Source organism: Mus musculus, chromosome 5 (genome assembly GCF_000001635.26).
Source record: "Mus musculus strain C57BL/6J chromosome 5, GRCm38.p6 C57BL/6J".
NCBI lineage: Eukaryota > Metazoa > Chordata > Mammalia > Rodentia > Muridae > Mus > Mus musculus.
This window is the reverse complement of record NC_000071.6, coordinates 89,017,082-89,032,810: the sequence shown is the minus strand read 5'-3', so window position 1 is coordinate 89,032,810 and position 15,729 is coordinate 89,017,082. Positions and strand designations below refer to the sequence as shown.

At 40.1% G+C, this 15,729-nt stretch overlaps 1 protein-coding gene across 11 annotated transcripts in view; it reads right to left on the bottom strand.

Moving 5' to 3' along the window:
* The window catches only part of Slc4a4 (solute carrier family 4 (anion exchanger), member 4), a 445,799-nt gene that overhangs the window by 206,846 nt on the left and 223,224 nt on the right, over positions 1-15,729 (bottom strand). For 9 of the 11 annotated variants that reach the window (XM_030254704.1, XM_017320995.2, XM_006535136.4 and 6 more), the window contains one exon: positions 4,383-4,518. In XM_030254704.1, coding sequence (XP_030110564.1) covers positions 4,383-4,518 — 136 coding nt within the window. Of the gene's footprint in view, positions 1-4,382; positions 4,846-15,729 lie in introns of those variants that run through there. The other 2 variants (NM_001359212.1, NM_001359213.1) reach the window with 1 other exon arrangement.

Genomic DNA, 15,729 nt, shown 5'->3' with positions numbered 1-15,729 from the left:
AGAACTTGTGACGGCTTGGTTTTCAGCAGGTTTGGCAGCACAGGTTGGATTACATAGTGTTGATGATCTTTTACATATATCCAGGCAATAGTGATGATGTTCAGCTCCGGACACTAAAAACCCACGAAGGGGAAACTGAGAGTAAGGAGATCATTTTGAAAGAGCTAATATCCTAACTCACCTGAAGAAGTAGAAGAAAGAAAACTCCATCCCTTCCTTATGATTTTGGGCCATCATCAAAGCAAGACTAAGGGCGACTCCTTAATCTCTGTGTGTTGGACACCTGAGAATTGATTCTAATAGGTTCCTGTTTTGCTTTGGTTTCAGTTTGATTTTGTGTTATTTCATTTTGGGACACAATCTCATATTCCAGCCTGGCATCAAACTCACTATGTAGCCATGAACTTCTGATACTCCTGACTCTATCTCTCAAGTACTGGGATTATAGTCACTCACGGGCCACCCAGCTCAGTTTACTTTAATGGATATTTAATGAAGAATATAGGCGTCTTCACCCATTGTAACTGATTCCATTTCATGACTGCAGTCTTCCTCAATGTTGTTTTTTGCTAACAATGACAGATTCTGAAAGTACCCTTTAAAAAGACTAGCACTGTCTCTCCATCAGTCAGACACCCTCATCCAACATGAAAAGTCTACCCTGCACAGTCGTCAGCTCGTGCACTATTTTGGAAAAACAAAAAACAAACACAGAAAAATTCAAAGTTCTACCTTACCTTATAGGAACAAAAAAACAGAAAAAAAATATGCAGAAGAAGCGAACAAAGTTGACCACCACTTTAAATCCCACTTAAGTAAGGCTTCTCTTGCTGATAATATGTTATTCCTGCTATCTGAGAACCAAAGGGACCATCTCCTCTATTACTGAAAGCATTTTCATTGTTTGAGTAGAAACAAACAAAAATTCTCAAAGTGGGACTCAAACCACAGTAATGCCAAAGCTGGTTGTAGAATATTCTTAGTTAAATAAAAGCATCAGTCAACTGAAAAGTACAAGACCTTAAAGGGGAAAAAAGAATGGCATTGGGTCTAGGCCCACACTAGAAACCACATCTAATTTGACAAGTCTAGAGTGTTTGTTCTCTTTAGAATAAAACTGTCTACCAGCACCAGTGCTTCAGGGAATGCATGTCCCTCAGTGGTAAGGCTTTTGTTTAGCATGTGTGAGACCCGGGTTCCCAGCACCCTGTTACACACAGCCCAAACATGTCTATCCACTGGGATTTTCAGAGGAGAGAAAATAAATTCAAATATGTTTGCTAGGTGGAGAAAAAGGGAAATTCATGCCATACCACCACATATGAGATAAATCTCTGTCATGAACTTCATTTTATTCATCTGGGAGGTTTGAGACCTTTTAATAGGGGGTTGGTAATTTCATCATGACTGGAAAAATCCACATCACAGATAGAAGTCAAATGTCACTACACAGAAGATTCAGTGTATGTCACAAGTACAGATCACTGGAGATCTAAATATCCCCAGAAGCATAGACACTGTCAAACCTTTCCACAGAAATAAGGGACAGCACACTGAGAAACAAGGTTTCGTTTCTCTGCGCATTCACTGTCTCACCCCTGTTCCTTGAGTATGGCTGTGCAGCACATAGTTCTAAGCATAAGAAATGGGCTGCTGAACAAGGTAAGTGTAAACCCTGCCCACACAGAGATTTAGTTCTATTAGGAAGCAGGATAGCAAGGTAGATAATATGCTAGATAGTGAGAAGTGCAAAGGTCAAAATAGAATAGAGGATCTGGGATAAGAGGTAAAGGCGGATGTTTCAACTCAAAAGTCTGGTGATAGACGAGCAAGTCATGTAGGTAAGTTGGGGGGTGTCTGTGGCACAAGGGAGTGGCAAGTACAGAGTCCCTTAAAGACTAGAACAGCTATACACTGGAGCTCTAGCAGGATGGACTAGAGAAAGAGACAGAAGGCTATTCCAGTAACTCAGGGTGAAGGGTCTATAACAAAATAAATGCACATATAAGGAGCAATTCATTGGAGGTTTTTCTAGTCATCTAGGTAAGAGATGGTGAGATCCTCAACCAGACCTGAGGCAGTATTGGACAAGAAATGTGGTGAGATGCTGGAATCCCAAAAGTATTGCAGAGAGATTTCAGACAAGAGGTGTAAGTAAAGTAGAAAGCAAGGAAGACTCGGGTGTTCTGGCTGGAGGATCCAAGAGAATGAAATTACATAAGAGATGGAGAAATCCGTAGGAAGAGCAGGTCTGGATATATTAATTATACGACTGCTAATAGCCCTCCAATTATTCCATGCCAATTAAATAAGGAAGGAAGTGCAGAGATAGGAGTTCAGATGCCATCTGCAGAGTCATGAAAACGTTTGAAATCTGAAGTGTGGTCCTCCTCTGAGCTTTAGCATTGATGAGCTAGGTTACTTCCAGTCTGCCCCACCCAGCAGAAAGAGATTGTAGCTATTATGTTCAAAGCACTTATTTTGTATCAAAATTTATTCATATATAAGGTTGAAAATGTCATAATAAAAACTATTAATTTGTATGTTAACTAAAATCTCAAAAGATAGTTATTCTCAAAGCAAGTGTCTCTCCACAAGTAACATTCAATACACATTTATGAGAATCTTTTATGGCCCTGGCACTTCAAGCATGGTGCCCTGCCTCTGACTTTGAATGAACTCATATAAGGAAAACAATAATATCAGAAATGTAGTTAATAATTGTAATAATCCCTAAACAGATATTATTTCAAGGTTTTTTCCCTGTAAAGCTTCCCAACGCCCTTCCTCTATAGAACAGTCCCTCTGGGATTGCATCGCCAAAATGGTACATAACTTTCTTAAAACATACTTTAAAGATAGTAAAGAACATAAGGTTATCTTTGTCTTTATAATCCCATATGACCAAGTACTGCAACTCAGTCCTGTGATAGCAGTACTGAAAAGCCTGAGGCAGGAGAATCACCATGAGTTCAAGGCCAGCCTGAGCTACAGAGTGACTCTTGGCATCCTCCATGGACCAAAATGAATCAAAACTAGAAATATCGTCAGCATTTCATTCAACACTGAGTTGCATGCTCAGTGAACTGTCACTTCTTCAGCTCGCTGAGACCAGGGATCATGTAAATTAAAGGGTAATCTACATTTAGCAAGAAATAAACAAACAAAAAAGCTACCCCTGTGTTCTAGTCCATGGTAACACTTAACAAATATTTCAACACACAGACAAAAAAGGAATCAACAAAGGAGCCATTAGAGGTACTGCTGACTACATCAACATACACATAGGAAAACGTCTCTACAGTAAGAAAATATGCGTGGTGCTGGAGAACAGGAAATCCTGGAAGACCTTTCCTTGCCAGACTGGGAGACTGAGGCTTGGGAAGGGGACAAAGTGTGCTGAGCTATCCAATGAACAGCAGAATCAACACTAGACTAAGACCTCCCAATCTGTAAGAGTGTGAGCCTCGGTCCATAAAGAAAGGAACAAAGGGAGCCAGGTAGTAAGAGTGAGACTTTGCTCAAGGATCCTTGTGGACTCAAGATGCATCCTGCAGGAGGTTCCTACATGTTGCAGGAGATTTAGTCTAGAATATGTAACTGAATCCCTGTGAAGAAAAATCGCTGATGTGACTCCTAAAATCTCAGAAACTTGCAAAGCATTGAACAATTTACAAATCTTGTCCACGTTACTATTAGTGATATGATTATACATGTCATATAATACTATATCTATATAGTATATATTTTACATGCATACATATGTATCATAAGTACTAAGAGCTATTATTCGTTCTACTAATAAACAGGGCCATGTGGCTAATAGGGAACAGAGTTTACAATGAAACGGAGATGACTTCCTAGTTTAAATGAGCCTTCTACTTGCTTTTAGTTGGAGATTTAGAAGAGAACAGGGTTAGCAGGGTTTTTGCTTGAAATCACATCATCTTTGTCTTAGAGCTCCAATTGTCTGCTCAGTACTCCTTCTTTCTGGGAATAGACAGTGTCACTGAAGATCACACAGATACGTGTGTATGGGGAGATGTGTTAGAAATGTTTCTTGGCCACAGCCTTTGGGTGCTAGAGTTGATTATCACCCTTGTGCTTTGCCATCAAATAGCATATGTTGAGGTTATCATCTTTGTCAACAAAAGTCAAATTTCTGGAGCCCTTGTTAGTAAACTATGCTCCAGTAGTGAAAAAGAGATGTCCTGCATCCACATCATTGTACAAGGACAGACAGCTAGAATACCCATTGCTTTAATGCAGCCACGGGTCAGCCACTTAATGCTGAGGCTAGCGAAGGCAGCACTCAAGGCTCATCCATTTGCTCTACACTTGCTTCCCCCGGCCAGCACTGCATCCAATCAGCCATGTCTCACCTCGCTGTCTCCTTCCATTCCATCTCCTGTCCATCCACAGCCAGAAGCTCATCGAGTTCCGTGAAGAGCTGAGGAGGTGCCGGGCTGTCATCTTCCTCTCCCAAGATGAATCGGATGCGTTCTGCGGCCGGGGAGACTGCAGAAGTGAAAATACTGTGGTTAAACATTGGCTGGAAAACCCTGAGGAAAGTGGAGCTTCGGGCTCTTCCTCTCTCCCCAAGATTATTGGGCTTCCCTTCCACATTTTCAGTGGACATCCTTTATCTTCGCCCTAAAGCCAAGGACAACTCAAAGCCTCTCTCTGTTCCGATGAGCCAAACTATATCTTGGGTTCTCCACTCCTTTCAAAAGGACAGAAGTCTAGTTTTGTGTGGTTTATGAGGAAGACCCTTGAGCCCTCAGATGAGCTGAGGTTCAACCTCATGACTTCCCCTCCTCCTCACTTAGGACCTATCCAAGATTATGAGACAGGAATCAGTTTGAACCAATCACTTCTTCAAGCAGCAGTGGGAGGGACAACAGAGCACCCCAGTCCTGAGATTCCTCAGGCCAACCACCTGCCCTCCCTCTGCCCTCACAGGTCATTCGCTGCCCGCGACTGGGTAACTGTAAAGCTGATGAAGGAATATTTAACAAGATGGGATCTCTTCTTCACATAATGGCAGTATCCAAAAATGCTTAGTTCTACTTCAGTGCCCTTGAAAAACAAGCCCAAGTAAAATATTGTACACCTGAGAGGGGGTGGGGAGAATACGTTCCAACACACTTAAGCACATAATTGAATGCCCTACCAGATCCTTTTGACCCTGTCTCCTGAAATCATGTAATGAAAAATTAACTAGAATTTTACCCAGGTTGTAAGCTAGTCTCTTTAAAGAGAAAAGAAAGAGAAGCACTTGGAGGTCATATTAAAAAGAATTAAGCCTCACGTATACTTTTATATGCCTGACTAAAACCAAGAGTGGTAAATCCATGTGAAAACAAGACTCGTATATATTATACACTGATGAATATATATATATATATATGTATATATATATATATATATGCAGAAATATGCATGCCAAACAATCTAGAAAAACACACAAGTCCCTACCACCTGAAATCTATAGAACCATGGGACAGATTAAGATAGCGTCAACCAAAATTTGATTACAACAAACAAATTCACAGTCAACCCAGTCACGAAAGCCTATTGTTAAATAAAATATGTGCTTTGTCTATTAAAACAAAAATGATAGAAAAATAATAACATTGGCCAGTATATAGGAATCTTGCAATAACATCTCCAGATGTTGGTTGCTAGTAGAATCAAGAGCAGAATATTCTCTCAAGGGAAATTTAGAAATATATTAAAATGTCTTCAAAGCATATTTTATAGGGCAGAAGTTCTACTAAAATTATATCATTTTAAAAATATAAATTATTTCAAGGATTTTAGTATAAAATTGATTATATTGCTTATAATTGAGAAAATTTTAAATTCTAAATATCAAGAAAAGAGGATTGGTTAAATAAAGCATGGCACAAATATACAACAAAATATCATGTAGGCATAAACTGTGGAGTGGAAGGGGCTGGTGACATGACTCAGATGTAGAGCTCTTGCCTAGCATGTTCAGGATCTGCATTTCAATTCCCTTTTATTAGAAAAAAATGAGGCTGGGGAGACATTCAGTGGGTCAAATTCTTGCAGCACAAGCATGAAGAACTGAGTTTGCATCTCCAGTATCCATATAAGAAGCTGGGAGTGGTAGTACATCATCTGTAACTCTAGTGCTGGCATGTGAAGATGGGAGTATCTGGGAGGCAGGCAGGGGAGGTTGCTGGCCAGCCAATCTGTCCGAAGCAGAAAATTCAGGGTTTAGTGAGATACTACATCAAAATATTAAGATGGAGAAGCAGTTGAGGAGTATAACTTAATGTTGACCTCTCATCTCCATACATACCTTCAAATACAGGAGCACACATGGGCAGAAATGTGTACACCAACCCACAACAAGAGAAGAGAACAAAGAGAAGGTATTCTTGTAGGCATTGAGATTGAAATGCCACTAGAAGTAAAACATGAGGGAAAGGTTGCCAGTTTATGACATGTAAACCACATAAGTTTAAAAGGAAAAAACCAAACGTAGGGAAAAACCAATCCTATACTAATAAATGTTCTTAACATGGATGCTACAAGTTAAAGCCTAGGGTTCAGGCAGCCCTGGGGTTTTTACTCGTGCCAGTATGCACGCTTTATAGTTTCCAGTTTACGTACACAATGCCAGTCACTCAGCAGTGCAATTCACATTTCCGTTAGCATAGTATATTAACTGTAGTTATATAAAGTATAAATTTGCTTCACCCTTAAGTCATTGCGTAACGAACAATTGGGAGCTTGGCTCATTGGCCAGTCACGGAATTCCTTTAGTCTGTCAGTAGTTGGCCACTGAACACTCATGATTCTGTTTACACACAGACAGTGAAGAGTGTGGTTATGTTACTGTCATGTCTCCTCGTGATAAATCCACCTGGCACAGATAACCCAAAAAGAGGGGTGGGGAAGGGACTGGCCAACCAAAGTGAACATAAAGCACACAAACAAAAGATGGTGGTATCAGAAGAGAAATCTGAACCAAATATAATGAATGTAAAGGAGACATGCAGGTCAGTGGGACATTGACAAGGCTTGCTTGCAGTCACCACGTGAGGGTCTCTGGATAGACACTGGAAATTAGTGAAGGTAAGCCCATCAACACACATGAGGGAAGTAGTTGTAATAAAGTAACGTCCCTACCTTAATGAAAATCAAGAGGCAGTTTCTTACCACAGAAGACTAAAAAGCCTGAGAGTATGGCAATGGCCATGAAGGGAAAGAACAGACATGCTGTTCCATAAGATGCGCCATTGTAAGTAGGCAAGCATTATTCAACTAAGTAAGAGGTTATAAAAGACAGCTCTCTGCATTCTTAATGCTTCTAATGTCCTAAATTTCTAGGGACTTAAATAAATAGTGCATGCCCCTAAACTTTCCCAGTACTTTTTGAACCAACATCAAGAGACCTTAATGATTTGAAAATGTTTTAGGACCAAGAAACAAAAGCAGCTTTTCTCATAGACGCTGATGATCCCTACTGCGCATGGTCACTTTTTCTAGTTGTGCACCTCTGGGCCATTGTACATGCGCAGCGCCTCTCTACAGGCGTATTCACACCTAACAAGTACATTTTAAATGTCAGTGGTTTATTCCCAGCACTTGTTTTCTTCCATTTCCTTCTTTCTAATTCATGAAATCATCTATTACTCTTCATGCATTTATTCAGCCAATGTTTACTGAGTACTGTCTGTGTTCTACACAGACATAGCTTCAGGCTCTACATATTAAATAGAACTCTGACAGAAAGATCCCTGTTCTCCTCATGCACGCAGAGGACAGAGGCATCAACTAAGCAATTGATTAATGTGTTAAGTAAATCAATAAGTTCACACATGAACCGAGAAAAATATTTGCTAAGTGTTAAGTGTGTGCAGAACATTAAATTAAGGTGATCGAATACATGGCGACAGAGAACAATACAATGACTATGTTTTATTTCTATAATTAGAACAAAAATGGCTCCGGATTTTCTTAATATCACAAGAAGATAAAAAACATCTTAGGGCTTTTGTGTAAAATATTTATGATGCCTTTCTAATCATCAAATGGGAGGAGGTATCACTACAGGACGTCAGAGAAGGCATGACAATGAAGAAATCATGAGCAGGACTTGGAACCTGAGCAGTATTCCCCAGGAACAGGATACTCATACTACTAAAAGTTCAGTCACCTTTTCCAGCGTGCTGCTTCTAGAACTGGCAATCACAAAATTGGCCAACTTGTTACTGTCATTCAACATCCCAAAAGATCCCAAAGGCAGCCAAGAATCAATGGCACAAACCTTTAATCCCAGCACTTGGGTGGATCTCTGTACAGCCTGGTCAACACAGTGCGTGCCGGGATAGCCAGAGTTAGAGTGAGACCCTTTCTCAGAGGGGGTGGGGGTAGAAGGACAGATATAGACATAAACAGACAGACAGAGAAACAGAGAGAGAGAAAGACAGCTCCCAAAGGCAGAAGTAGCATTTAGGAAGGGAATGTATAGGTTTAGATAACTGACTGACTTTGTGTACCTTCCTAGTGACATATAGTAAGTAGACTTGTCCTCACTTCTAGCAGAGAAGAGTAAAGGTTTTTATAGTGTAAATGACAGTCTCCTGCACTGAAGATCACACTCTTGTATGGCACTTCTTCACAGAACACCACTCTCTGCCCTGGCAATTGTCAGTGTAGGCCAACAGCAATCTCTATTAGGCAGCAACTCATGGGGGCTTGTGAAGAATGGGTGGAAGAATGCCGCATAACCCTACATCAGTCTCTGGGTGCCATGCCTAGCACTACTTATGCTAATTTATTTGTTAAATATAGAGCCATGAACAACCAGGATAATATGCCTTTGCGGAGCAAAATTACAAAATATTGTGTCAGATATTAGCATGCATGGATATAGAAAAATTAGCATTGCTCTGAGATTAGGGCATAGACTCTGGAACCGGACTACCTATATTTGAATCTTATATTTCTTTGCCCTGGGATCTGAAGCATAGTAATTAATATCCCTGTTTTTCACATTCTTCATTTGCACCATGGGCTGATGGTGGCGATTATAGAGCCAAAATTAGTCTTGACATTTGCCTATGCTTACTGGAAGAAAACAAAACCAACAGCCTATAGATACCAGCTTTGAGAGCCATGTCAGGCTGTAATTATATAAAGCAGGAAAGAAAGCTGCCAAAGGTGTGTGTGGTGTGCTTCCCTGAATCATGAAGCTTCGGGAATTAGGATATAACCTGCACCTGCTTTATTAAACACAGCGAGAACTAGGGGGAATAATCAGCCTTTTCAGCCTTTAGGATGTGGACAGAGCGTATGCCAGACCACTCTCCTGTATTTCATCCAAAGGAACTGTGATCCTAAGTAGAAACTGATGTAACATCATCATGAAAGAGAATCTGAAGAGCAAAGAGGTTCGCAGGGAAGAGGGAAGACAAACCAACAAACAGCTCAGTTGCTAGGACCGTAGAGGTGAAATCATTGCACGTGTTCAGCATCCCCTTTCCACTGAATTCTATCTTCTGGCCAGAACACACTTCAGACTTCTGAGCAACTGCAGAAGTTCCTGCATCCTGGCTGCTCCTACATCACTGCGTTCACATCTGACCAGAGCCTCCATACAGAATGGTAAGTTGACTGTCAGGGTCGATGGGAGACCACTGTTCCCAAGCCCTCTGTGACAAGGCAGGCAGGCAAATATGTGGTAGGAAGTCTGCCCACATCCACACCCACAGAAGACGACCCTTATATATCAGCCCATCCTTTCCTGATGAGCCTGAAGCTGGCCTCAGGGTTCATCCGAGCAGTCAATGCACACCCATCAATGTGGAAGGGTGATCATCCGTAGGCCCTGGGTTTGTCTTCGTACCACACTGGTCCCATATGTATGGATGGATATCCATCTTGTCTCCCACAACTCACAGCCATCTCCAGAGTGAGCCTGCCTGTTTACTCTTTCCCTTGACCTGTTCTTTTTTCTTCCCCAAAGAGGAAATGTTTATATAATTTTCCTCTCCTCTCTTAGTTTTCCAGTTAAGTATTCTAACTTTATTATGGGGTGACTTTATTCTGACTGGATTTGAGGCCTGCTCCAGAGAAAGGAATTTCACACATGATACTGTAATCGTGGTTAAAAGCCTAGCTAAGGAGGCATTGTTATTTGGCCATCCTGTCAACTTGCCTTCTCAGTACTTATGTTTATGCCCATCAACACTGGTTACTCTCGACCTTGATCAGGGAAGCTTCTTCTTTGCAGTGGGTAACACTCGGTGCTAGAGTGCAAAACTTGTCAAAATGCTGAGGAGAAGAAGAGACTGAATGCTCAGACTCAGACCTAAGTGGACCATTCTTCTCAACACACCACACCACCACCATCACTGCCACAATCAACACCATCACCATCATCATGACCATCACCATCATCAACATCACCATCAGTACCATCACTACCACCACCATCACCATTCCTACCATCACCATCATCCCCAACATCATTACCACAATCGCCACAATCCCCACCACCATCACAACATGGCATTACCATCATCACCACCATTGCCACTACCGCCACCAACACCGCCACCATCATCATCATCATGACTCAGAGAACTTAACAAAAAAGGAGGCAAAACAGTTGTAAAAGCCAGTTAGAATTGGAATGAAATGCCCATTCTAACTGTATTTAAGCTCACTAAGTTGTGTAGTATAGATGGACTTTGCATATGTAGAGACTTTGGGTCTAGATAATATTGGTATATGTTTTTATTTGGTTCAAGGATTGGTTTCAAATAAAGATTATAAAAATAAAAAATAAGTTAGTGCCAGACAATGGGGGGAAAGTTTGTGAAATGTACAATTTTGGACTTGTTAAGGATATTACACTCAAGAACATGTACCAGCTGTGGTGTCCTGAACAAGATCTACACAAGATCAATCCAGCTTCAAATCCAGCACGAACACGAAGGTCATCTTCAGGACCCACCTCTTACTGGGGAGTTATTGTCAGCTGATAACTGCTGGCTGAGAGAGAATTGTTCTTTTTTGAATGTTTTGCCACTAGTAGATTTCTCATGCTCTAGTGGAGGGCCTCTACCTATGCATATATGGACAATAATCATTGGACTTAACAGACCCATCCATATATAGACAGTAATAATTGAACTTAATGGGCCCATATATGTATGGACAATACTAATTGAACTTAATGGATCCATATGTGTATGGACAGTACTAGCTGGACTTAATGAACCCATACATGTACAGTCAGCACTAATTGTTCTTAATGGTCTCATGAATATATAGACATTAATTGGGCCTAATGGACCCATACATATATAGACAGTACTAATTGGACTTACTAGGCGCATACATATATGGACAGTACTAATTGTATTTAATGGATTATATAAAAAGAAAGAAAGAATCTAAAGTTGGAACGGTACTATGTTGGGGGAAGTTAGGAGAAGGGGAAGGGGAGCAGCAAATATGATCATTTAATTGCATATATTTATGAAAGTCTCAAATATAAAGACAAAATAATATCAGAAAGATTATAAACGTTTAAAAAAATAAATTAAAATTTTAAGTGAAGATATCGCACCACGTGGATATCCATGTGGAAACCTGTTATTTTGTGAGATAATTTTTAAATAAAAATACAATATTATTTTAGAAGTAAGTAAAAGAGAAACTTAACTTGTCCAATACCCTGTATAAGCCTTTCTCAGAAGAAGAGACTCTCCTTTAACTTAACCTCAGTAACAATGGTGCGCAAGTCCCTTCTTCAGAACAAGCACACAGCTTGCCCTGTGTTGCCTAGCTTCATAGAACTGATTTCTCAGCCAGGCCACCTACATCCTCTCTGTGTTTATATGCCCTCCTCAGAGATCACCACAAACTGTGCACACAGTTGCTACTTTCTACACTGAATTAATAAATTAGATATGGCTGACTAAGCCTCCACTACTTCCAGGTACATAAAACTACAACCATTTGCAAACTTCTATTCTAAATGAAGTTAATCTAAGTTTTTGGAGAGCAAATTTAATCTTCCCTTCCTCTTGATCTACCCTTGTATTAGCTACAATGAATTCACGGCAGTCATTCATGTTGAATGAGCCCCAAATAAGCAAAGTACACCATAAATAAGTGTTTCACTCTGCTGAAAGACCGCCTCCTTCCAAGACAAGGCATTTCAACGTGTATATCTGTTTTAGAGTATGTTCAGAAGCACTCCCAGATAATGTATGTCAATGTGTATGATCTTCTAGAGTATTTCAGAGAACCCCCAGACAACGTGTGCCAATGTACATGTCTCAAGTATAGTATTACAAAAGCACCACCCACCCCGACGAAGCATATCAACGTGCATATCTTTATTAAAGTATGTCCAGAAGCACCCCCCAGACAATGTGTGTCAATGTGTCTGTCTATTACAGTACGTCCACGCCACATCCTCCATGTGTTCATCCTCGTTGCATTTCATCTTCACACACCCCCAACTAAGCAAATCCTCCTGCCTCATCCGTCACCCAAACAGCTCATGAAACCTACTTCAGGGGACGGATGGTAGAGTTATGCAAGAAAGAACAGACAGAAAATGTGTGAGACAATGGAAAATGAAAGCATAAACAATATATGAGCTGCCCCAGATCCTCAGAGAGGTTCCTGTCTATGACTTCTCTGTGGCTTATGTTTCAAGTGCATCCTGGGAAATGATGGGATATATCAAAATGGAAACTAAGACCTAGAAATGATGTACCACCACTTTGATAACATAGCCACAGTCACCCTTTAGGACTCAGAGGAGGGCTTTCCACTTCCCAGATACCAAAATCCACCTCTCAAGTCGCATTCATAAAGTAGCACAGGATTTGTATATATCCTGCACATATCCCATCCCCAGTGCTTTCCCCTACACCCCAATTATCTGCAGCATCTAATACAGTGAAAACTCCATGCAAACACTTGTTACATTATGTTATTCTGGGTAATAAGAAAAGGTCTGTACATGTTTAATCAGATACAACTATCACGAGCATTGTAATTTCAATACCCAGAGGTTAAATCCTCTCAGAGAATCTGTGGCTATGAAGGGATTACCATATTTGTTATCTTCTAATATATGCCATATGCTATAAAAGATTGTAAAGTATTTTATAATAAAGTCCCTGTTCTTGGAAATTCACAGATGAGAAGATAATACATGACAGAGAAAATCCTCTCAGTAAAAATGTACCAGGTGAGGCTGGAGAGATGTCTCAGTGGTTAGGAGCACTGGCTGCTCTACAGAGGACTTGAATTCGGTCCCCAGCAACCAAATAGAGGCTCATAACTGTTTGTAATTCTAACCCCAGAAGTCCCAATAGCCTCTTCTGACCTCCCTGGCTCTTAGACACACATGTGGCATGTATATACACTACAGACAAAAGTATTCATATACACAAGAAATAAACAATTTTAAAACATTTTAACATAACAAGTAATAATAACCAAAATCTTTTAATAGTTACATTATGCCGGGTGTTATGTGACTAGGTAACAGTTACACTGTGCCAGGTGTTATGAATTAAATTAACCACTTTATATGAGCCTATATCATTCACAAGGAAACAGTTTTAAGACGAGAAAGGACTTTTCCAAGATCACACAAGTCACTGATATGAACTCACACTCCCACCCCATGCTAGTCCAAGCCCACTTCTTAGCTGCCATGCTGATGTTTTTCAAATGAGACTAATCATAAGAAAAACATGGTCAGGGTGCCATGCATGCAGCCCAGACAGAAACAGATTAGATTTCAGAAGAGGCAAAAATCACTCTGGCATATGAAATAGTCCTAAAGTAAGTAAGTTAATTGAACATTTGGTTCATTATCCACCAAAAACAATTTGTGAATGTGCCCTTTATTCTCAGACTGGGAGGCATCCCACTGTGGCCACCCTGAGGGCTACCGAAAAAATACTGTTCCTAATAGGAATAATGGCCATAACGAGCAATTCATTCTGCGAAGGGCAAGACTCCATGCAAATTCCCTTCTGTGGGTTAAATGAGGACTGCTGGACTTTACTCCTTCTCTTGAGCAAAGTCCATAATCTGGTGAAACCAGATTTCGAACCACAGGATGAAGGGGAGTAAAGAAGAATTCAAGTTATCAATGTTTATACACTTAACATTAATTTCAAGATTCATTTTTGTTGTTCGGTGGTTTCTTTGTTTTGAAACGGGGTCTCCCTATGTGTCTAAGTGGCCTTTAACTGCTAATCCTCCCTTCAGCCTTCTGAGTCCTAGGACTAAGTATTCATTTTTTCTTAGATTAAAATTTAAATGTAGATATCATTGTCATTAAAGCTTCCACAAGCTGTTTAACTCCCAAGCAATTATTTATAAAACTCTAAATGTACATCTATATGGAGATCTGTGATAGATGGATGATATGTGACGGATGTATTTAGATTCATCAAATTTCATTATCACATTAATAAGAAATAATTAAATCAACAAAGTTTTACAAATTTACAAATAGTTAAAGCACACTAATGCCAGGAGCTATTAGTCCTGCACCTCAGCACCTTTAACTTCTTTTTCTGAAAACACTACTCCAATTTCCTTTGGGGAAAAAAATCATATTTGTCCTTCTAAGTTCTTCCATTGGTTTGGGCACACTTTCTCATGACCCAGATCTGTCTGATGAATATATCAAAACTCCAGGCATAGCTATTGTTCTTGAGTAGCCATTTTACCTACTACAAGTCAGCTGGAGTAAGCTGGTGCCAGCCTTTTTGCTGAAACTGTAAGGGAATAAACACATCTTCACTTTCTGCTGAGAGACTAGATCGAATTAAACTCTATGAAGGACCAGTTACCTTGCATCCCTCAAAGAAGAGGACGCTTGAGAGTAAATCAAACATCAAACAGAATCAAGCTTCCTGAAGCCATCATGTGAACACACTGATGAAGTCATAGCTGAAGTCAGTTACTATGCAGTTGATAAACTAGAATCAAACAATATTTTATGGCATCCAAGTTTTAGGGTAATCTAGTCATTAACCTACTGTACCTCAGTCAATCTTAAAAACAAAAAAACAAAACAAAAACAAAAAACAAAAAACAACAACAACAAAAAACGTACTACATTTCCATGCGAGCAGGCTCTAGAAAGGTAGGTTAGGTGGTTACTTTCTCTATTTCAAATTACCCAATAAACTGAACTCACCCAGTAGCTTTCATTAAAAATAGATCACTTTAAACATATGTGGGTAACTCTGTATTAACAAACTCCCACTTGCAGAAAGCTGTCATTTACAACACTTATTGTTAGTATTCCGTGACATTATTATTCATCTGATGATCATCAACAGCCCTAAAAATGTTGGGTTCAGATCCCTATCAAAGTATCTCTTTCTCAGGAGAAGAAACTGACTCTGGCCCCAGGTGAGCATCACAGCCAATGAAAAATCCAACTCCCAAGTATTTTCTGGGTCCCCAAGGGAGGTTTCGCACATACTCATCCTTTGGACTCCAAAAGGAGGCCCAATGAATGCTCTCCATCTGCAAAAATCCTTTGATAGGAATATCACATTTCAGACAGTAACTATGGATTCAGGAATGCCACTCTTAATAGCCTGACAAAGTATCAAGTCCTAATGTTTCTAAGGATGAAATATTGCAGTACCAGCAACCAGGAAGTGAAAGTAAATTCAGGACCAGGGA